The sequence below is a fragment of the Falco biarmicus genome, chromosome 4, assembly GCF_023638135.1.
Source record: "Falco biarmicus isolate bFalBia1 chromosome 4, bFalBia1.pri, whole genome shotgun sequence".
Lineage (NCBI taxonomy): Eukaryota > Metazoa > Chordata > Aves > Falconiformes > Falconidae > Falco > Falco biarmicus.
The window spans coordinates 1,785,749-1,809,946 of record NC_079291.1 but is presented as its reverse complement, the minus strand read 5'-3'; the positions used below and the strand labels follow the sequence as shown (position 1 = coordinate 1,809,946).

General features: G+C 40.3%; 2 protein-coding genes across 2 annotated transcripts in view; both read right to left on the bottom strand.

The window, feature by feature from the left end:
* STK31 (serine/threonine kinase 31) overlaps positions 1–11,495 on the bottom strand; it is a 40,369-nt gene extending 28,874 nt beyond the window's left edge. The window contains 9 exon segments of the mRNA XM_056338475.1: positions 404–525; positions 2,551–2,719; positions 4,572–4,788; positions 4,791–4,926; positions 6,571–6,729; positions 7,484–7,558; positions 8,579–8,677; positions 10,134–10,162; positions 11,477–11,495. Of these exon segments, the coding sequence (XP_056194450.1) occupies positions 404–525; positions 2,551–2,719; positions 4,572–4,788; positions 4,791–4,926; positions 6,571–6,729; positions 7,484–7,558; positions 8,579–8,677; positions 10,134–10,162; positions 11,477–11,495 (1,025 nt within the window).
* Positions 11,496–12,040: 545 nt separating this feature from the next.
* Positions 12,041–23,205, bottom strand: FAM221A (family with sequence similarity 221 member A). Its single transcript, XM_056338471.1, has 7 exons — positions 23,056–23,205; positions 21,276–21,449; positions 20,618–20,808; positions 18,130–18,336; positions 17,186–17,296; positions 16,434–16,522; positions 12,041–14,707 (listed from the first exon to the last, which is right to left on the bottom strand). Exons 1-7 carry the CDS (start codon positions 23,109–23,111, stop codon positions 14,651–14,653), a joined length of 885 nt encoding a protein of 294 aa, XP_056194446.1. The 5' UTR covers positions 23,112–23,205; the 3' UTR covers positions 12,041–14,650.
* Between the last annotated feature and the right edge of the window lie 993 nt (positions 23,206–24,198).

Sequence of the window (24,198 nt, the reverse complement as noted above, 5' to 3'; positions counted from 1 at the left end):
CTTCTTTTAAAACCAGAAGAGTAATTTGGGTTACCCAAAGAGATACACCTCTCACAGCCATACAGATACCCAAGGAACTCTGACTACCCAGTTACTTTTAACAACTAGCTGCATCTTCCTTGAAGACTGAATTGAAAGCTCTTCCTGCAACAGCTATGGTAAAGGAGCAGAAATAAAGCAAAGTCATCTGATGAAGACTAAGAAGCAGACAATGCAAATTCTAATGTGAGCTTACAAAAAGCTCACATTTCAGCCTTGCTTTTGGAAAATACTCCCCTCTGTATACAACACCATATTTTTCTTAGAAAATTAACAAAACAAAACTTCTGGGAAACAAAGAAGCATGCATTACTTCAAGAAATAAGCAGGGCAATGAGACGTAGTACTACTTCAGAAAAAAAATACATACCTAACTTCTTTCAGTGCCTTCATCTTAGCAGCCAAACTTCTCATTTTCTTTCCAAAATACATACGTAGGGTTTCCTCAAAACCTTCAGCAGTTTTCCTGAATGCTTCCTTCTTTCTCTGAATTATTTATCATTTTTGCAGCAGTGTTTCAACAAAGACAGGTAAAGACAGTCACAACAGTTAGCCAGAGTTACTAATATGCAGACCACAATTTAGACTTTTGAAAACTACAGATATGCACACAGACACAGATGGCCCTCTTCAAAACACCAATAAAATGCCTAGAAAGACTTACAAACCAATTTTATTTTCTTCAATAGCTCCTTAAAGGTCCATTTAAACTTAACATTTTAAACATTTACACTTAAAGGTTAACGGTTCATTTCCTTCCTCTCATTTCAGTAGTGATGTGTTCAAGTGTATTTCTCCCCATTTGCTAGCAAGTTTTCAAACAACACAGGATTTTTTTCTTCCCTTGCTGAAAAGTTCCTACCCATTAGTTCAAGAAAATCCAAGTCCAGTACCTCAAGAAACTCCTTAGTCTCATCACTACCACACCTCAAAGTGGTGCAGCAAAACAAGAACTCTTGCTGTATGTACAACCACCCTGACCTTCCTACAAGGGATGTTCTTAAGGAATATTCTTGACCCAAAAAAAGCCAACACACCACATCAGGCTATATTCCTCAAGGGGCAACCTGAATTTCAGAGTTCTTGCTCTCATACCACAGAGGTGCCCTTATAGACTCCACTTTAGGTAACGAAACAGTCTTTAAATATTCTCAGCCTTTCAGACTTGCTACATATTAAAAAAAAAAAAAACAAAAACCAACAAACCAAAAAAAAACCCACCACCAAACAGAAAAACAAATATAGAAAGAATTAAATAGGTTTTTTTTATTTGCAGATGAGCATCCAGTCTCATGACTGCAGGGTGTCTTTTTTTGAAGTAACCCTCAAAGCTACTACCACACAACACCTTTCTAAAATAAGTCATTGTGTACCATAGTGGTTTTAGCAGGGAGCAAATATTATCTCACTTAAAAGGCTATCCACCACCTTTTCTTTTAAAGCAGTTTACTTGCATTCAACTCAAAATAGTAATTAAAATTTGCAGAAATCTGTTTAAAAAAGTAAATAAATCAGGCTATATATAAGAAATGCTTCTAAGAATTCCTTGCACATTCAAGTATTTTTTTCTTAGCTGCAGACATGTATTCTGTTGCTTGTCAATTTAGTTTACATAGAAGTACACAAACATCCTATCTTCAGTGGATGGAGAATCTGTGCAACAACGGATTAGCATTCATAGCAACACAGGTGTTCTAGGCAGAGGTAACAGAGTAGCAAAGCCAGTTATGAGTAGTTTTATTCTGCAAGGAAGTCGTATGCAAATTCAGGTTTGGAGGTTTCAAAGGGATTTACACAATGGCAGATTTTCCTTTCGTATCTGTAGAGATAAGTGTTTGCACAACATTTTTCTGAATTCATGCAAATAGCTTTTCACACAATCTCTTCTTACTACTGCTGTTTATCACACTTAAAACCATTCACACCATTTTTAAGCCTACCAGTAACTATTACTAAGTACTGCGTTTCTCTCAGATAGTGCAAGGAACTTCCCCTGCAAAGAAACATAAGCATATTTTCTATTAAGCAGCAATTAAGGAAATACTAATTCTTACCCAGTTCTATTCCACAGCTGCTATGATTCTGTGAGGCTTAGGAATTTTCAGCCCAACACATAGAAAGCCTTTTTCCCTCTAAGTGAGAAGAAAAAAAAAAAAAAAGAAAAAACAAACCCCCAAGAATTGCATCCTTATACACAAAGCATGTTTTTAATCACAAAGTGCAAAGCTACGTGTTCAAACTGAACACCTACATCCAAACCAGCAATTTCATCAAGTGTGGTGGCAAGCCAGTACATACACCAAGGGGAGCTAGAATCCAACTTGGACTGCAAAACATGCGCTAACACACACTGACAGCATCTCCCTGCACCAGGGCAAGACAAATCTCCACTCAACCAGTTTAATCCAAACAACAGTGCACAGCTGAACTGCAGTACAATGAAACCGTAAGACAAAAGCATTGTCAGAAACACAACAGGGAGGGAAGCACCCTCTTTGCATTTCCACATACCTGAAGCTCACACTTCAGCTGTTGAATCCTTGGTTCTAGTTCCTTCTGCCCCTGCAAGAGATATACATTCTCCCTTCCGAGAACTTCTTTGTCTTCATACAGCTTCTGATCTGGTCCTACTTGTGCCAAACTGGTGTCTGACACCAAGGTAGAAGCTAGCATTTTTTCCCTTTTACAAATTAATTAAGATAAATTAATTAAAAAAAAAAAAACAAACCACACATAATGTGCATTCTTTCATGCTATAGTAATTTCAGAAATGACCACAGACCACCACATCAAAAAGACCATAGAAGCACCCAGTGTCATGCTTTACAACTTCAGAATTTGCATCCCTCTCCATACCAGTCTTCACAAAGACACAACACAAAGGAAAAACATACATCATTTGAAGACAACCCTTTCTATGTTTTCACCAACTCAAAAGTCTTTCCCATCAAAAAAAACCCTTACAATACCACACTGCAGATCCAGAAAAGTCAAGATCCATTGTAATTCAAGTCCTCTATCTACCAAATAAGCCAAAGCACTTTAAGGTTAGTGTTTTGGATCTATAACCTAAAAGTTATTTTTATAATGAAAAGTGATGTGAAGCCATCTGCCCCAGAGTACTGACAATACTGTATGGTACCAAAGCTCCACTAGAACCCACATCAGCTTCATCCTCACCTGTATGGCTTTGGTTACACCCTAACTTCTTTTCTTCTCAATTTCCTTTGCAGGCATCCACTCAAAAATGCCTGCAATGTGCAAAAAGTTAAAAGATGCCAGAACGTACAGAAATGGAATAAAGAATCTGCTGGCTGCTCAGGCCAGTCAGGATACCTCATTGCTGCGTGCCACAACAGCAAAAGGCTATTTCTTCTTTAAAAATCAGATTCAGAGTATATCGATAACTCAGAAAACAGGGCAGATCAGAGTATCAAAATAATTCAGGATGAGGTACTTTAGACTTTTTTGAAGAGCACCTCATTTCATATTAGTATTTATTAACAGCATAGACTTGCCTAAACGATCTAATTGCAAAATGTATTTGGATAACATGCTGGTATGTGGAAGGGCATGCCCCTCAGGTGATTCATTACAATGTTTAAGAAGCTCAAATTATGGAACATTAGCAAATTCTAAATAAGTTTTTTTGGAGAACATTACTTCTTACACCATCTCAACTTTCTGAATGCCAAGTACCATCTTTCCCACCCACAAACATTTTTCTCAGCAGCCTGTTGCCATGGCAATTCTAGCAACTGTAGGGCAAGTCTCTTTAAAAAGATTTCTTAGAACAACTGTAACTGCCAACTTACCACCATGTCTTGTCAATGTAATTACAAGTTGCAAAGACACCGTAATCCCCTAAAGCTTACTTCAAACCGTGGTTGCTGGCTTTCTTTCTTATAAGGACACATTGTTACATTCCTACACAAATAAATCACCAAAATATGTTTGTCCTGCTAGGTAAGTGTACTTTTACATTCCACTTACGCACCCAGGGAGTTTTTAAGAGTTAAATAAATAGGGGATAACTAGAAAAAGACTCAGGGACAAGCCTATGAAAAATTCATAGATGCTAAAACAAACATTGCATTGCCTGTCACTGCAAAATCTCCTAAAGGCCCGATGTCCTGCAACCTTCGCTCTCAACTAAGCTTTCCACTATGTTCTCCTCTGCTTACTAGCTGCTACACCTTCCTTCTTTTTCAAAATCTTGCATTAAGATATATGAGAATTGTCTGTCTCTGGAAATCAAACACTGGCTAGATAGCCTGTGCTTCCTCAACAACATTAATGAACAGGTTTCTACAGATTAATGTCCTAATTCCCACTACTGTAGCATGCACACAGACTCACATATACTCACTTCCACTGCGTGCCTGTATTACTTCACTGGACAGAAAGACAGAAACTGAACCTCATATTTTAGATACTCACTTCCCCCTTAATCTTCTCATACACCCATATCTCAGTAACTAAGCTAATCAGATCACTCATATAAAGTTTTCTGTGATGTTCCACTGCCTTACTTTGGGGCAAATATACAGTTTCCAGTAAAATTCTGATTCCTTGAGCTGGCAGCTGCTGGGTCCACACACTGTCTCAGGGTGCTGTGCAGCATGTGATCAGATCTGTTTACGCACAGTGGAAATGAAACTTTTATCTTCCAATGCTGATTCTTCACAACATTTACTTCTCTCTCTTCCACATTTTTAGTGTTCCCTGGAGATGCGCATCTTTCAGTAACCCCCCCTTGGCCACCTCCTCTCCAATATCTACTTTTTCATACTTTGCTTGGGCAATAATGGTACCATCTTTGTGCTTGGCTTTATGACGTATTCTTATTTCTTTTTCAAAAACCAGGCTGCTCAAGAACTTCTTCCCCTGTAATACAAAATACAATGAAGTTGTGTATTGGACACTGAATACTTTTAGCTGAAATCAGCCATCTTTCTTCTAAGAAAGAGAGGACATGTTTAAGACCAAAACCCAAAAAGCCACACAGGTAAAACTTATATTTAACACATTTATTCTGGAACAATGCTGTTATCTGTACGGCTACAAATGCACCTGATCTAATCACTGTCAATGCCAGACTGGACTTCAACACCAATACTTCTACCTCACTGTTCAGCTTCAAGGAATTCAGTGTCACACAAGTGACAGAAGTCCAAAGTCCCATCAGCTCTCACTAGAAGTTGGCAACCAGGTTATCCAAGTCTTTTAGAGGATGCTAAACCAACTATTTAACAGCATTATACGCAACAATATGAAAAAAATATTTGAAGTATTACATTGTTTAACAGCCTTTCAATAAGTGGTCCAGAAGTTGAAACAGAAAATAGTGACAAATGAATCATCACGTGTATCTGCCCTATCGAAATCTACCTTACTGAAAATACTCATTTAGAAACTAGGAAATTCCAGAATTGGCAGCTATCAGTTTCATCAATAATATCAAAGAAAAACAGCTTTGAAAGACTGGGGAATGCACTCAAGACTTTCACATGGCATCTGGGAGAAAGTTATCTTTTATTAAGGATTTTTTTTCTTTTGCCCCACTGCTTCTAGAAGTAAGTTGATTTTGCTGAAAATTAAGAATGGAAGGGGGCAGGAAAGCTACACAGAGCATAAAGCTTTATTTCAAGCAACAAGAACAGTTAAAAAAAAAAATCCAACAACACACAAACAAAATAACACCCCAGGGAACTGGGAACAGATATTTCTATTCTGAGATTCTCTGTCTTAAGGAATCACATTAAGCAACGTCAATAGGACCACAGGGATGAGATCATATACAAAGGGTCTTGGGACCCCTAAACGGTAGAGGGATACAATAAGGCAAGCAGGTCTGCCACCTCCTCCTCCGGCAACTGCTGGTCCCAAGCCACCAGCTGGTGAAGCGTGGGCAGTGCCAGTGACAAGCCTTGAAGCAGCACACCATCAAGACTGCAAGTGATGTCCTAGAAAGGGAGGCTGCCACTAGTGCCACTCAGAAAGACTCAAATACCGGTCCTGTTAGCATCAGCTCCTGACTCTTTCACATTCATTGCCAGCCAGCAACAATGACTCACATTTACTTGTTACTATCTCTCTCCTGACCAAATTGTACAAAAGTTTGTACGGTACCCTGGCACACCAAGTTCAAGCGGCTCACAGATGTAAGCGAATTTATTGCAGGTTCTGTAATCAAGGGAGGGATTTTTCCCCCTGAAGGAAAAGAAACAGAAGTAGTACTCTGTTACCTCAGTGCCAGAAAGAACTTGGGTCAGTCAAAAAAAGACCTGAGGCTCTGAAAATAGCAAAAGCATACTCTAAAAATCACCAGCCAGCACAACCTGAACCATTTCTTATAAAACTGTTTTGGTTTCTAGAGTGTGATAAGGGCTACAGTTCAGACAGCCCCTCCCAGCATGCCCTGCCTTCACAGTTAAACATGCAGCTCTTGGAAGACTCCTCCTGGTGACACTATTTGCCAGCATCTGCTACAGAACCCATCATCTAAATGCTTCAAAATCTGTGACTCACCTGGTCAAACCTGCTTAAGTTCTGATCAGTTAGTATCCGCAGTCCCCAGAGTCTGTACTTCTTGGCAACACTCGGACATTGCAAGTTTGATGGAATTTCAACTATGTCTGATCTGTTCAGAACCTCAGAATTTCCATAGTCAATGTGCAGTACCTGACACTGAAAAATAATATAAAATATAAATCAGCAGATGTTACACAGATCTCCTACAGAAATATGCACTGAAATCTACTAGAATATAAGCATTTTAACACGTGTATGTTGCAGAGATTAGAATCTTCCATACTAAGCCTAGACACCCTTCAGAGGAAGGAACCAAGTTAGAGAAATCTCTTATGTTGGCTGCTGTCTGAAAGCTTAGCAACAAAACTTTAAGTAACAAAACAGATCTCTGCTGGCATTTTTTTTTTCCCCTAGCTAAGGGCTACAATTAAGAAGCACTACAGAAGACTTTATTCAATGAAGAGATACGTAATCCAATGTTTCCATGCCAACCAGCCTGTCTAGGAATTACCATTTTAAATAGGAACCACTAGACTTCTGTATCAGTCACCTAAAGCTGATTAACAACTCTTTCAGGTCATTTGCATCAGTGCTAACATGTCACACGAAGGCTGCCATGTTCACCACTCAGAAGTTCTGATACTCAATTACATTGCTTAACAATGTCAACCACCACTCCTAAATCTCTATCAAGCAATACAAACAGTGCTATGCAAATATGTCATGTTTTGCCAGTCTTTTCATCCGCACTTTTCAAAATTACAGGTCACTTTAATTTGTGTCCCGTGTATATTCACTGTTTTTAAATGCATTCACACAGCAAGTTTCAGAAAGAGGAGTTGCATTTATTCCTATCATCCTGCATGTAGAACTGACACACAATTAAAGATTTTTTAAAAATGGTTCCTGCCTTTTCATTTTCGATCACTTGCTGTACCATGCATCTGTGCCAACATCCAACTTCAGAAAAACAGCCACCATAAATCTGGAAATTAGGAAAAAAGGATCAAGAATAGCATTCTGAAAATAGAAGTATACCTCAAAATGGTATTTGTAATACATTACAAATCATATTTTCATACTTTCCTATAATTATCCCATCAGCAGTATGAAAACAAAGTAATGCATTTGATATCCTCTCTCTCATAACAACATATGCTAATGCTTAAAAAACATAATCCTCTACTCTAAAAACAATAGCTCAAAGAAAATTTTGCAGCTACAAAACCACTAACATTTTATACAGTAGGCTCCCATGGCTTTTCTGTTAATGTGTTGCTACAGTGTTTTATTGGCACTGATGGCTTAATAAGCCCAACAAAGAAACAGGCCAGTCACACCACAAACATACCGTGTTTGCTGTCGGTGCGTTTTCTTCCTTTTGAAGAGGAATGTAGAAGATCATTTACCTGCGCACACAAACAGTTCAGACAAACAGTTTTCTTTAAACCTTATGTTGCAATAAGCCACTACTAGTTCACAAACAAAACCAAAACTGTCATCACTCTTTGTATGCTTGTCATGGAACTGCTGTTAAATATGTCCTTGTTATCTTCCCAAGAGTACTTTCTCCAGCACATTTAGTGTTACAGGTTTTTGATTCCACACTTGACATGGAGCAAAGAATCGCTTCTCTGAAAAAGCACTGCTCTCCTGTTAAAGATAAGCCATAATGTATACTGCACAATGAAAGAGAATTCAGCATTCGGTATGCATATATATTTTCTTACGTATGTATATATACACACACACCCCCTTTCTTGTAGTACTTTCTGAGCACTGAAGACTGAAGTGCAGGAAGGCTGAAATGCAGAAAGATTTAAAATTTACTCACACAAAATAACCACCTTCTTTAGGAAAGCCAGCAATTCTTAAAGACGTATTAAGAGAATATAGCCCACAGAATAATCAAAGATCAAGAAAATACCTAAGCAAATGGCTTCACAAAATTAAGGCTTTTACATCCAAGTGAAAAACAAACTCCACACATACACAGCTTACCTACCTTACTAATATCAGGTTTGCCAAAACCTACGCTAGCTCAAGGACAAGCTTCTGCCAGTGCACAGCTTAATTTCAAAAGGTCATTACATCTACTGACATTCTAAAAAGTGTGGAGAGAGAGTATGAGTTATTAACTGTCACTTTTAATAGATACTTGATGGCTTATAACAGCCAAAAATCAAATAAAAGCAGTGGCCCTGCTGTTGAGACAAGTAACACCCCACCTTAAGCTTTCAAACTTCATGATTTTAGTTGCATTTGTAAGCCTGCTCTCACTTTCATCCAAAAATTAATCAAACTGATCAGGGCAGGTAGCGTACCCCAGAGAAACAGTTTGCAAGGAATGTTTTTAACAATTTAATTACCAGATTCTGCGAGCAGTGTGCAGTTCTTACTTGTCAATCAAATTTTAGTATGTATTTGGCTGTTGTTTTTTTTTTTCTCTCCTTAATACAAGGAAACAACAGCTCTGGCATACTCCCCGTTCTCCTTACATGCAAGACTTGGGTTTTGGTTTGGCTGAGAGAAGCAGTCGTTCCAGTTACAACTTGGTATCTGCACCACTGCAAAACTGGGTCAATTCCAGTAACACGGCATTTATTAGACAACATTCTACTCGTAATTCAAAGGAATGGATCCAGAGCTCTGAGCAGGAAAGAAAACATTAGTGCAACCAAGCATTTTGTTAACTTTAGAAATACACTCCTAACTTTTGTACCTTACAATATTAATTAAAACACTGAGTCTCAGAATGCCAGGGTAAGAACCTAAAGGAGCACTACCTATGACTACTGCATCAAAAAATCCCTTTACTAGAAAAACCTGTTCCATAAACACAATGGGTAAGGTTTGTTCCCATCCCTGTATTCCTACTAGGGACAAGCAGCATTACCTTCTCCAACCGGCTCAAAACTACCCAGGTGTTGATTAAAACGCACACACCAATCAGCCAGCAGACCAAACAGAGAAGGCAAGCTTTGGTACCCATTCTGGATTTTCCCCTCTCCTTACTGTATCCCCCACCTTAATGAAAACTACCCATCGTTTGGGGTATTTTACTTTTTCTCACTCCCCCCATCCAACACCCTTCTGCCCATCTACACAAAACCTGAAAGGACCAAACATCTCTGAACCATCTCGGTGTCAAGCTTCACTGGCACTCCCCCAAATGCTCAGCAGTCAGTAGTGTAGGGGATCCACCCCCAGCAGGGCTCCAGCTGCCTCCTGCAGCATTCTTCAGCCAACAGCAAATACTTTTAACCCTCAATATCTGATTTGTTTCTTTTTTGCCTACCAAATATTCAAGAAAGCTCTGCTGCAATTCAAATCGATGGATGAAAAAAATCTTTTTTGTATTTCAGAAAAGAGTAACTCATTGCAGTTTAAAAGGGAACAACAATACCTACAATTCTGAAATCTAAATGAACTTCCCCACCACCACCCATTATCAAATGCTGTTATTTATTCTATTATACCATTTATTTCTACAGAAACTTGGGTGGGTGGATGTGCAGATTAAACACCTCAGTTAAAACCAAGCAGTTCCCTGAACCCACCTCTGCCCAAAATGTTATGGCATCTTCAACTTCAGGGAGGGGAAAGAAAAAAAATATTAATTCTCGAGCTTATGTGCTTGTTTTGTTTCAAAAAATACCTCACGTTACCTTTGCCATGTTCTGCCTCTCCAGCCATGCCAACAGCTTCTGACACGCTCCAGGCTCCCCTGCAGCCAAGCGTGCTCGGCCCCCACACGGCCCGGGGGCTCCTGAAAAACTCCTTTTTTTTTTTTTTTTTTTTTACACGAGGCCACCCCACACGGCTGGCAAAGCTGGGCCCCCACCTCACCACGCGGCCCCACGCCCCTGGGGACCCCCGGCAGCAGAGCCCGGGGGCAGCCTCCCCCAGGCAAAGCGGCCCCGGCGCTACTGGAGGCCTGGTGAGTGTGGTAAGCCTGGTGTTGAACAAATCATGGAGCCATTTCGGCTGGAAAAGCCCTTTGAGATCGTCAAGTCCAACCATCAGCCCAGGGCTGCCGAGCCCATGGCTAAACCACATCCCCCAGCACCACATCCACACCGTTTTTAAACACCTCCAGGGATGGCCATTCCACCACCTCCCTGAGCAGCCTGTTCCAGTGCTTGACCACCCTTTCTGAGAAAAAAATTTTCCCCATACCCAATCTAAGCCTCCCCTGGCACAAGTTGAGGCCGTTCCCTCCTGTCCTGTCGCTTGCCTCCTGGCAGAAGGGCCCGTCCCCACCAGCGCAGCCGGGGCGGCTGGCCTCCATGCTCCAGTCAGCCCTGCTCACCCCGTTCCCCTCAGGCCGATGTCAGCACTCAGCTTTGGTCTCGCATATGGTGTATTCACAATTTTGCTTAATAGAAGGAAAACTGATGAAGCTGTCGGTGAGGAGTGGGCACCAGCGTTACACCGGCAACGGGCCGAGCCTGGGCTTTCCTGAAGGAGCACACGGGTCCGGGCCCAGGCAGGGCCCAGCAGCACAGGTACAGCAAATGTAAAATTAGAGCTAAAACCAGCGTAAAGCAAATAATGATTCACACTACCAGAAGACAAACGCTAAGGGCTCCAAAGCAAGAACAGGCTTCAAGACAGAAGTAGTATGTTCTGCTACCAAAAAAAAAAAACAAACGGGTACACCTATGCAAGGTCTTTTAGACTGGAAAACTTTTGTTGTTGTTTTCAATTATATTTGTGCTGAGAAAAAAAGACTATCACTACCCGCAGAGTTGTCTCTTTTTGTTAGGCCACATGGCTACGACAAAACTACACTAGAGACCTCAGGGACACACAGACACAAGACCGCAAAGCATTTAACATGCACAACAAGCTGTAAAGGCACTGACAACTTGACAAAGTAATTCACCACGGCTGCCCTTACCGTCTGCGAATTCGCACATCACATCCCCCTTCCTCCCAGGCCTGAGGCAGGCAGGCAGGCACGTTTCATCTTTAGCCTCAGAAAGGCACGGAAGGGGAAGGAGAGCCCCTTGCCCTCCACTCAGGGTCACTGACCCATCTCTATCATAAATAGCCAAGGTACACCTAAGCCTTTTCATAGAATGATTAAAACTAGGGAAAAAATGCTGCTCTACACTCTAGGAGTGTTATAATAATGGCAAAATACTGATTTGAAAGCCAGCTATTTTTAAAATTAGAAGTGCTTAAGCATTGCCTAAGACCTACGCAATCAGGCTTTAACAGCTTAGAGCACTCATGTGTATGACAGCAAACCATTTCCCCTGCGCCAGATTCCCTGGATTGCACTCAGAAACAGTTAACGCACCTAGCTGAACGACAGCTGAACGCCCACAAATAACTCATCCAGAAGAACCAATAACTTACCTGTCCCATGATACTATGTTCAAAGTTAACAACTGCTCTCAGGAAAACAAACCATCAACAAGTACAGGTTAAAATGACCTCTTTAATGACCACTGTTAATGGCAAACATACTAGCATTTGGTCTCCGCTTTTACCTTTACACAAATGTTCTTTTTTCATAAAAGTACAAAGAGATTTATCAATAGAATTGGAGGTTGCAATTTTGATCCTACAAAATTATGATTATTTCTTTTAGCATAAAAGTAAGAGTAATTCCAGTTAAGTCCAAATTTAAGATGTGACATCAGTGTCCAGTTTTCACAGCCAGCAACATTGTGAGATATATTGTAACTGGTTTTTCATGTATATGTACAAATAAAAATGCTACAAAAAAGTACTACATGAATACCGAGAAGTCAAAAGTATATCTTCTATTAAGGAAAATTAGGTTTTTTTACTTGGACATCATCAACATGGGTGAAAAGTGGTCACAAGCCCTTAAGCAATATTTAATGCAGTTGATATTTTTATGATCCCACCTGTTTTCCAACTAAAAAGAAATACCATGAAATAAATATATTAACTTTTTTTGTATCACCTAGGTGGAAATGTTAAATAAGCTTAAACTCAGAATAATTTTTTTAAAAATTGACTTATAAAACCAGTTCACGATGATCAAAGTACAAGTTAGTAAGACTACATTTGGCAAAGCAAACATTTAAAACTGGCAAGTATTTTTAACTCAAAATGTCATTAAATGCACAATATGTTATTTCCTAAAAGTGAAAGTTATCAGTACAAAAAGAAACAGAAAATACAGGGTTTTTTGTAACTAGTAAAACCTCTGTCTATAAGAGTATTTTGCTGTGAAAAACTTACACCTCTGAAATACACACATACATTTCTGGATCTGTATTGCCCAACGGGTATAGCCATGAGGATAAATATGAAAGACAAATAAACTTTCACTACAGAGAGATTATTACAAGCTTAGAAGACTGAAATAGGAACATTTTTACTATAATTTTTTAACAATGTTATTTACATTTGTTTCTTGTAATTCTGTTGTGAAATCCCCACTTATTTATGAGACTAAGCAGAGGATCTGTAGAAATGATTGCTTCTGGACCAGAAGAGGGAGCTCACGTTAATTTTTTTATTTATTAAATTAAAGCAGTATGTAAGAGCATAGAATTTAAAGGTAAAGTACTTTTAAAACATTCATTAGACACTTTGATATATTATGCATTTAAATTAAAGTAACAGATTACAACCTCTCTGACTGGCATCTGTAGTAATGGCAGTACAGGTCAGAGTTAAGGTAAATGGCCTCTTTCAATCTTTAAATTTGGGCAACAGACCCATCTCTTTCTCACTGGGGTTCCAGCCGTCTCCATCAGCCACTGTATGACCTGCACGCACTCCCAAGAACTCTCCTACCCTCTCACAGCTGATACCTAAACAAAAAAGCGTATTGCCCTGCACCAAACGCTTTCAGCCTTACCCCTTCTGCTAAGCTGGCACATAGAAGCATTCTCCCTGATGGGAATGAAGAGCTTTGTAAGCTTCTCCCAGCTCTTGCTATAAAGACTCAGTACACACATACCGCCTGAAAAGTCTTCAATCCAAGAGATGCCTTCAAGCATTTTTAAGGACAAACTGCCTTATACCTCTCTGTTTTCAAAGGGCACTCACAAAGCCAGCTAAGGCTCTGCTTTTGCCTCCTAAACTGCAGCCTCTGCCAGTTATTCTGTACCAAGTTCTTGCTCTTTGCAGACTTAAACCACCACACAAAGTTACCAAATTTTAAATTTCCCTGTCCACTACCTTTAATACAACATTATGCTACCACAGCTGTGATTATGGACAAAGAATACAAAAGCACATTTCCCTTCTTGAGGGACTCTGTGTTGGATTAGACATGATGAAAGAGAATCTCTTGGATAAATAAGTTTGTATTACACACTATATAATTATTTGTTTACATGCAATAAATACCATATCCATTTCCACTTAATGTTTTCAGAAATTTAGTGTAATAGAATCATTGTTATGTACAGTATCAACAAACGGAATCGGGAGAATGGTACCGCCAGAGAAATCTGGGATAGAGTACACAAGCAGCATGCCTTCGAAGTAGCTAGTGAGGAGCTACGTGTGGAAACGGGGTTTACAAGCGTACAAAATATCACATGTAAAAACATTTATACAATAGCAAGAAGAGAGCCTAGAGAAGCATGAAAGAAGAAGGGTATGTTTGAATTTCATGTAAAGGCAGTGAAACCAACAGACAGAAAAAGAAAAGATTTAAAGACTAAAATGTCAGTATTAACAGAACAAATCCCACCAAGCAAAAATCCATTAATGAGTTCTAAGGACAAATAATAAAAGTCTAAGAATAAGATATATTTTATTTCGCCCTTATACAATGTAATACTTAAATACATGGTTATTCTCTCAGATCTTAAATAAGAGTTCTGTAAGTCTCTAAATATGATTTTCCGTTCTCAAAGGAGTATCTGTTAACAATTCTGGAGATTAGAAACACACTGATTAAAGCATCAATTTTATTAGAAGATAACTAAAAAATAAAAAATAATAATTTCAGCAATAGAACAAAACAACAGAATAAAGAAATGCAGAAATACAAGTATGTAGGTAGGCACAGTGAAAAATACTTTCAATACAACGATTAACACGGTGCCATATAATAAATGTTTATTTATTAATCTCATGGCTTCTTTGATGGCCCAGGACTTTTCCGTTTAGCAGCCTTCTCCTTTTTCAGCTGTAACAAAGAAAGACACCAACAATGGTTCAAACATTAATTTGCAAGTCAGCTACCAATGTGATATTAAATCTCTACATCCAGTCCCAAATTTTCCAGAGTAATACATGCAGTGGGGAGAGCTACAGATTATTACCAGCCCAACCTAGCGTTGCTTACTTTTGCATCATAGGGCATAGGAGCACTTCCAGAACCCTACAGCTCCTCCCCTATTCAAACCAGGGTTGCCTTTATCTCTGATAACAGCAATCTAGGTATCTATGTATCCCTCAAGGCCAACACGCCTCACAAATGGTCATGGGTTTATCTTTATGTCAATTGAAGGTAAAGAACTTTTATTACAGACATGTAACAGACACAGACTAACCAGCATGCACAAAATCAGATAGGGAGTTTGCTGCTGAGGTAGATGCTAAACAGCCATCTCAGTGTCTTTCCCTCATACAATTTTTTTCTACAAAGTAGGCTCTTACAGCATGGTATGATTTACCAACACATATACATTTAACTCTGCCATTTTGCAGTAAGACTATTAATCCAAACAAATATATCTGTTGGTTTTAGAAGCAACAGTTGTTCTCAAGTATTGTTACATCAGTGAATGAAATTCTATTTAGAGCAATTATATAAAAAGGATGCACAGACTTTTGCATCTCATCTAACGTAAGAGATCATGTTGCTACCAACAATGCAAGGGAAAATAAAATAGTATTTTTAACATGCTTTTTTCCCCCCATAAAATAGTGTCAGAAGGAAGCAAGGTCCCAGTCCTGATTTGGATGTCTACAAATGAACTCTCTGCTAAGCAATCCTGTTGTTGGTCTACACAAGAACTCATTTTCAAACATTTTTCCATACGGGCAGGCTTGACATTTTTATCTGACATTCCTACTACCTTTTGCAAAGAAATCAAAATCCTGGGGGAAAAAAGAAATGCAGCAATTTGGATTTGAAAGTAACATATTTTCTCTTATAAACTGATACTACATTTGTAACATCCTACCATATTTTGTGATAGTTTCCAAAATAAAGAATTTAAAATTTCATAAAGCTAGAACAGCTTTCTCATTAACAAACACCTGGCTGCAAGCAGCAAATATAACAGCAGTTAAGATTTTGGAATTTAATTATGCAACATTGCCTTACAAAAGAATTCATAAACAGTCACGACATACTTCCAGCCAGGATGGTGGAACTAAGAAGCTAATGCAGTGAAAGAATAGGTATTTAAACATCTAAGTAACCTACACCACAGGGCATTTAAATTTAAGATAGTCAGTGGGGTGGAGGAGGCACCTGTAAGGGGGTGATTCAGATCATCTAAGACAGACACACCAGATTTAGCCCAACTACTCAGACACTCATAAGGAAAAGAACATAATAAAAGTTTTATAAACAAGGTAGCAAACAAACATTCCTAAATGTCACAGGAGACCTTCTGTGAATCTTCTTGTTTCTTTTTCTCGCATGTAAAATATTTTGGTTTTTTGTAATCGTGAGTTACTTCAATAAAAATCTGCCCAGTTAAGGTAAATACCATCCCAGACATGACTGACCTCTGAAGTCCTGTGATAGCTCATAACTGTATTTCAAACTTTAAGAAGCTAGTGATTTTTCAGACAGAAATTATACAATGCATTTATATGCCATTTAAATCATACATGTATCTTTTTTAGACATCCTCTTGTGAAAATATATTTGAATTAAGATAAATGTAGTAACTTGCCCGTTCTTGATAACGTTTTTCAAAGTAAGCCATGTCATCATCTTCTGAATGCTTTCCATGAGAAACTTGCCTTGTGGCACCAGAATCACCTGGGGGGGGGGGGGGGGGAGGGAAACACAACCAAACTTTTTTCATTAATGATACTTGCTACTCCATTACTTATGTTTTACATTTGGCAAAACACATCTAAAATAAGAACCCACCTTTACAGGCAAGTAACAAAGCCCAGCAATTGGGATCAAAGAGTAACCTCCTCAGTCCAGGCTAGCAGCTATTATAAATAGTCTTGGAGGAGTTCAACAGTTACATTAATTCCTAAATTCTTACAACTAAATAAGGGGCATAAAATAAGCATAACTGATCCATAATTCCATGCAGAAAAGACTTTCTGACAGAAAGCAGTTTCGCAGGATTGTGCTGACCATGTACAATCCATTCAGATATGATGAGCTTCTAGTAGGAATTGAAAATTTAAAAAACTAATCCAATGAGTGACACCATTAATGAAGACGATACCAAACGCTAGAAAAAGTTAAAAAGCCCATCATGAGCAAAACCAACAAGCAGTAACAAAACAGTTATTCTAAGCACTTCAAGTACATGAATGTTGTACTAACTTTTCACATAACAAGGCTTCAATACTAATTTTAACCTTGATTTTAGCCCTAGGCATGCTTCAACTCATAAACAAAGCTGATTAATTTTATATTAAATACTTTTTGTAAATCAGTATTATACTACTAATATAGCACCTGCTATCTGTGAGGTGGTTTGAGCAGAACTAGAAGGTCCCTCAAATGCTTTTAGAAATGGATGATCCATGCTGGTAACGGGGGATTCTAAAAGTTCAGCAGAAGGAGCCCCTGTGGGAAAAGAAGTTGAATGAAAACAAAAAAATAACTTCACAAGATGTATTAAGAATATACATGATGAAGTCAAAACAAGGCTACAGGTTCATATCCACAACACTCAGTGCAGACCCCAGAAACTTGAGCTAATAAAAGTGTTAGAGAGGATGGCTTCAAAAGAAATTAAAAGCTTTGTTTCTTTAATTACTACAGCTATGATATAGTTTCTAAACTTCAGACAAATCCAGGAAACCAGCCCAGAATTTAAAAAAGAAATAATGAGTACATGGCAATAATAAATAAAACAGTATTTCAGGACAAAGAGTGTCCATTACTAAACAACACAAAAACACAGAGCAGCAGAGGCATCAAGGCCAACTAACATGCCTGTCAAAAATAAAGTTCTACAAATTACCTCCTTTTTTTTTTTTTTTTATGCTGAACAGCTACTAACCTTTGAGTTTGGGAAAAAAAAATGGGCAGTATTAGGCTGAAGGATTAACATAAATATAACATGGAAGTATTAAGAGAAAAAAACCCAGAAGTTACAGAGTTCTTTCTAAAAGATATGCTCCAATTCAACCAGAAGCTACTGGGCTGAACACCAGAATTGTTGACAAAGAGTTTTAGTATCAATTCACTACAGGATGTTGGACAAGATGGTCACAGTGATCTCTCTGCACCTAAGGACTGCTGGGGGGTGGGGTGGAGGGGGAATCTGTCTTAAGTCCTACCTACTGCTATTGATCCAGCTCGCTTTTGAACTTCGAAAATCTGTGTTGAATTACTACTTTTCAAAACTACTTAGTTGGAGAATTAAAATTTCACCTCAGGTCAGCTGCACTTACCTATTCCACTGTCATCAAGTCTCAGGTAGCCTTCTGCTAGTGAACTAAAACCAGTCAGTCCTCCCACAGCAGCATAAGGAACATCCTGCCCCACGGGCCTCCTTTGGGCTAAGCGCTCTTGTTTAGTTTCCACGACTGTTTCATGAGCATATGTTGGCTGACCACATGCACAGGTAAAGCAACTATGAAAGCCCGAACACTTGGAACCTAATTAACAAACAAATAACATTAATGAGTGAGATGATAATGGAATTTAGAATCATATAGGTTGGAAAAGACCTTTGAGATCATCAGGTCCAACCATTAACCCAGGACTGTCAAGTCCATCACTAAACTATGTCCCTAAGCAAAATATATACCTCATTGCAGACAAAACAGTGCTTCCCTAAACTGATCTTCTCAAAATCTCAAGTTCCTTCACTGCAAAAGCATCCAGCTGTATGAAAATGCTGTATAAAACACGAGAAAGGATGAATGTGGGGGTTAGATCATAGGGGTTGCCCAGTCTCAGGGTCTCATTAAGTCACGTTTTGAGTACCTCCAAGAATGGAGATTCCACCTCTCTGAGCAGCCTGGACCAATGTTGGTCCTCTCTTAGAACAGACATTTCTTTCCTAGTATCTAATTGGATTTCCTATGTTGCAACTTGTGTCCATTGCCATTAGCAACACCCTCCTCTATCTCTCCCCTAATAAAAAAGAAAAATAAAAACCCCGTATCTATTACTGGGTAACAAAGGCAACCTGCCAGCATTTTGGCAGTATTACTTCCAAAGGCGTGCAGCACATGTCAACGCTGCATGGCCAGAAAACTTCAAATCACAATTTATGGTACAAATAACAATTTAAATGTCTTTTACAAGTAGCAAAATTATCTTGGTAGTAAATAGAGGCCGCAGCAACAGCAAAATGGGTTCTACATAAGAGTACCATTAGACCGACTTTCAGGGGTTTTTTTAAGCTTACATAGCCACAAGATGTAATTCAAATAGTTATACAAATGGCATGTGGCATTCAGAAACACAGAGAGGTGATGTATCTTCCCTAGCTACAGCCAAGACTCTCATCAAAGCCCTGCTGGAGCAATGATGTGGACAAGAAATTGAGGAATTGATTTTGCAAATGTTTCATTACACAAATTACTCTGCTTCCAACTCCCAGTTACAGTCCATTTTGCAGAGCCCCAAGAAAGATTTTTTTTAAGTCTTGTGTAATATGTTCAAGGATTGTGTTCTTGGAAATGTTAAAGGCTTTTTCATATAATTTTGGGCACTTCATAATAACAAAGCTCTTACTCTGTCTTTAGATACAGAATAAAGTATATAGACTATACAAAGTGCAACAGCAGTATTTTTTCAATTATAATTTATCTATCACATTACATTTATACAGCACTGGGCTAGACTAATAAGAGTACACTAAAACAACACAAGTTCAAAATAGAAGTCTCGGTACTTCTCTGTGTGATCTGTAAAGCCCTCAGAAGTGTCTGTATTTTTGAGGAACGCTAGAAAAAGTGCATAATGTAAACGGTTATTAAAAACACTCTCTTCTCAGGATTCAGTCTGAATTGCCCAATTGCACATTTAAGAATTCCACACTACTTTGAGCAAATCCTTGAAAAGCTGTCATATAAATATTTCATGTTTTATTCTGTGGGATATGATTCTCATCCAGCAAAAGCTGTTTATGGTTTTTCCTACACAAATTAGACAAACTTCACAAAAGAAATTCACTAAACTCTATGAAGAGCCACCTCCAGGTACGAAACTGTAGAAAAAAAAAATCTTGTTTATGTAATTTGAGGTTGCAAGCTATAACATCTTTATGCACTTTTTTTTTATCCTCTATGGTTAATAATTACCGCTGTTCCATTACAATAAACTCGAACAACTGAAGCAAAAAGCTTCCTCTTAATGCCTTCTCAAACCTTTTACTTGAAACTCCATTCCATTTGCATTTCTTGACTCACACTCTGTATGCTTGGCAACTGCTTTGTTAGCCTGCTAACAATAGTACTATCTGGGAACAGAGCGCTAATTCTTATTGAGTCCAGAAAAAGATAGAAAAATACATTAACGTTATATTCAACCGGGCAATAGAGGAATGAAGATCATCACCTCTCTCTCTCAAACTACCAATTTCATGTAGAAGAGTCACGTGCACGCAGCACTGGAAGGGACAAACTGCACATGGGGTGCTCTCATACTGCCTGACTTCAGGCTGCTGTCTCCATATGCACCTAACCAAATAATTCAAAAATTTACGCTCCTTCACAGGACTTGGGGAAGCTAAGGATGTTGTTTTAAACCCTCCCGTGCAAAAGGCAATGTCTTCCTTCCCATTTCCCATCCTTCCGCAAGGACCAAAATACGCATTAGTGACAAGTGTAGCACATACCTAATACTTTGGGGAGAATACAGATCCCTAACATGCTGGTCCTGTGAAGTTTCCTAGCAAAGAATGCTGCGAGCACATCAGTAACTTACAGGAGTTACATGAAAATCCACGTGCTGCACTGTGCTGATCAGCAAAATGTTTACATCTACAACGGATGGGCTGCGTGCCATTTAGAGGGACATAGTGATAGGACTGGCACAGGCAACGGCTCACTCTACAAGGCACACAAATAGGACGGTCTTTGGGAATCACTTCATAGTCCGTTCTGTGTTGTTTGTACCTAGAACAGGCAAAACCAGTAACTCTTATAACCTTGCTAGTATTTATCAGAAAACTGAAAGTCTTATAATTTATCTTACAAGTTCTGTTTTGTGTTATCTTATAATCATATTCATTACTGGTAATTGTTAATTTTCAATTAAATGCATAATATCAGGTGCCTTTACATCCATTCATTACTAAATATCACAGATCCTTATGTTTCATTTTGACAGCACTATCAGAATCAATCTGGTCTACTCAGAGGAACTCGTGGCTCAAAGCTGAATTTATTGAAGACTACAAAATCATTTTGGTCTCAAAAAATGTACTAAGATTTAGATTTAAGAACAGTTCTTATGACTTAAACCCTAATTTTCTCAGCCCTTAAATTAATTTCCTTATACCATTCTGTGATGTATCTGGAAACATTCTACATTTTCCTGATTTAAAAAAATATGACAGTGCAAAAAAAGAAAAGATGCCTACCGGTGAGTACAAAAGCACAGCGTCTCTGGCCCCACAAGCTTACAGTCCATGCCAGTTGGTGATCTCCAGCTCACATACAACCTGTTCTGTAACCGAACTGGTAATACTTTTCTTTTGTACTCCTCGTATTCCTCAGGGGTAAAGAGCTTTCCTCCATCATCACCACCCACAATTCTGTAAACATGTAATAACATAATAAAAGAAACCCCCCAAAAAAAGAAAATGAGGACAATAAAAGTAGGTTTCTCAAGGTATTTTTTCAAATGTGTAACAACACTTCTGTTATAAATGCAGAAAAAGGTAATCTAATACTTCAAAATACTGTTCTAGTGATATACATTTAACAGATCTATACCTGATCTTTAATGAAATTTTTTGAATGCTGCTCTTTTCAAAAATCTGCTCTGACAGACTGAAAATCAAGTGTTGTAAAAGAGAAGGAAAAAATGAATAAAGCAAACTACCAAGCTCCTTTTCATACAGCAGAAAAAGCAATGGGCATCAAGGGTTGTGTAACCAGCCAGCACTGCCGCAGACTCCTCGCATGACCTCTGGCAAGTCATTTCACCCACCTACACCTAACTGTACTGCAGACTTCTATCAAGTTACCTAATCTTAGCCTACCGTAAGATTATTTAACTGCAAATAGATAACCACACTGCCATCAAAGTAATAAACAATACAGCCAAGCTGTCTTCTAATTTGAAGAAGACTAAGCCAGATTCTGTACATAAAGCTGACCGCAGCTGTGCCCCACACCTCAGGCAGGCAGGTTTAAATTCAAGGTCATTGAATAGCCAGAACTCTGGAGCAGTGTCCAAATTCTGCATTTATGGAGACAACTGAAGACACTTAAGTAAAAATCTGTATGATACAATTTAGACTTAATTGCAGCACTTAACTATGCTGAAGGTCAGTTTATTAAAGTCTGTAAATATTTCAGTCGTTATTTGTTGGATGGACTAAAACATACCTCAGAAGCGCTTCTTTGTGAAATATCCTGTGAATTTGTAGGTTGCCAGTACCATACAGCACCAGTATAACGTGTCAACAGTCACTGTCATTTGCACGTCAATCCAGCCGACACGCTGAAGCAGTGCATAACTACATATGTAAGAAATACCACTGTGCCTACCTCCTGCGTCCTCCTCAGGGTTTTCCTAAGCTAAATTAGGACCCCATCTCAGTATAACGACCGAGTTCATGGTTATTTTTTTGCTCAACTCTTCAGGAGGAGCAACAACAAGATTAGCAAAGACACACGCGAGTCTAAGGACACGCGTTTATACGCTGTAAAACTTGGTTTACGACGTGCAAAAGTCTGTGCTCCCTGGCAGGGCGGTACAGCTGACACGTCACCCCCCCACGCCACACCAGGGACACGCTGCCAGGCCGGCAGGTGCGCAGGCCCCGACGGGCCAGGCGAGGCGAGGCGAGCCCAGGCTTCCCCGGCAGGCAGCGCCTGCCAGCCGCCGCACACGGGCGAGGCGCGCTGGGCTGGTCCGGTCACCGCGGCTGCCCCTGGCGAGGCGATGCCGCCCCCCCCACCGAGGGCCGCTCGGGCACCGGGCGCAGGCCGGCAACGCGCTTCCGACTTCGCCAGCAAATGGCGGGGGTGGGGGCGTGTGGCACCACGAAGCCGCAGCAGACCCCGAAGAGGCGGCTCCGGGAGCGCGGGGTGCGATCCCACCTCCTCGCCAGGGCGCGGGGAAGGGAAAGGCCCCCGCCCCCCCCTCCCCCCTCCGCGGCGACGGCGGGCGAGGCGCGGGGCTCCGCTCACCGCCGGTACTCCGCGTACTGCTCCAAGGCCGCAGCCTCCACCCGCAGCCGCTCCATGCCCAGCCCCGCCGCCGGCAGGGCTTCTGCAGCGCCGTGCGGGGCCGGCGGGAGGCGGGCGGGGCGGCTGCGCGTCCGCAGCGGCACGTAGCGCAGCGGCACAGCGGGGACGCGCCTGCGGAACGTGCCCGCAGCTGCGAGGCCGCGGCAGCACCGTGCGCGGCGGCCACGGCGACCGGTCACGCACCCCCCACCCGGCCCGGCCCGGCACGGCCCCCCCAAGCCCTCCCGCCTGCCCCCGCACCCGCGCTGACCCCAGCTGCTGCTGCTGCTCCCGGCCCCCCCCGAACCTCAGGCCACCGCGGGCGCGGTGGGGAGCCGAGGGGCGGCTGTGGGCGCGTACCCCGTTCCTTGGCGCACGGCCATTACCAAACACATGCTGTGTCCAGTGCTGAAGACAAAAGGCGGCCAACCTGGGGAAACACTTGTAACCAAAGGTGGTTCTTCCACGGCACGTCCCAGTTCCTCTGCCGGTGCCGCAAACGATGCCACCAGGTTGGAACAGCTCCCCTGGCGTGGGTGCAGCTGTAGTAAAGAGACCACAGGCTGCTTTCTGACACTTGATATTGTATGTATTCACTTTAGGATAGAGTAAGCCTTGTAGTTAAAATATAATGAATATAAAAAATTATCCTAATGAAACTAGTAGTTGCACAACAGAAGCTGCTATGAAATTCTCTGTACAGCCCTGTGCCAAGGCTAAGAACTTATATTTACTCAAAGAATGTAGGTATAGTCATTAGGTCATGTAACCATAGTCTGAAAGAAATAATTAGTGAAATAACTGATGAAAGGAGTCTGTTTCTCTCTTTAACTTTCTCTAACAAGGGGCCTGTTTATAAGTTGTCTAGAGGGAGTGACTAAAAGAAACAAGAAGAAACAGATGGTCAACAAGGACATAAACTAGCTCAGACCCATAAAAACACTGCAAACTTGCAAGATCATCACATACCAGGCAAAAGGTGAAAAGTACACCATGAGGAAGACCTACGGCCTTCCTCCCAAAGACCCCTGCCCACAATTCTTGGAGGAATATGCGCAAGCGCAAAGGACTGATAAGCTAATTAACATACAAAGTGAGAGTAGG

What these genes read in the sequence shown, in the direction of transcription:
- FAM221A (XM_056338471.1), bottom strand. Translation starts at nt 23,111, where the DNA reads ATGGAGCGGCTGCGGGTGGAGGCTGCGGCCTTGGAGCAGTACGCGGAG. An exon ending in CAGTACGCGGAGTACCGGCG is followed by an intron (nt 21,450 to 23,055) that starts GTGAGCGGAGCC and finishes ACATGTTTACAG; the next exon opens with AATTGTGGGTGGTGATGATG. An exon ending in CTGTGCTTTTGTACTCACCG is followed by an intron (nt 20,809 to 21,275) that starts GTAGGCATCTTT and finishes TGCCTGTTCTAG; the next exon opens with GTACAAACAACACAGAACGG.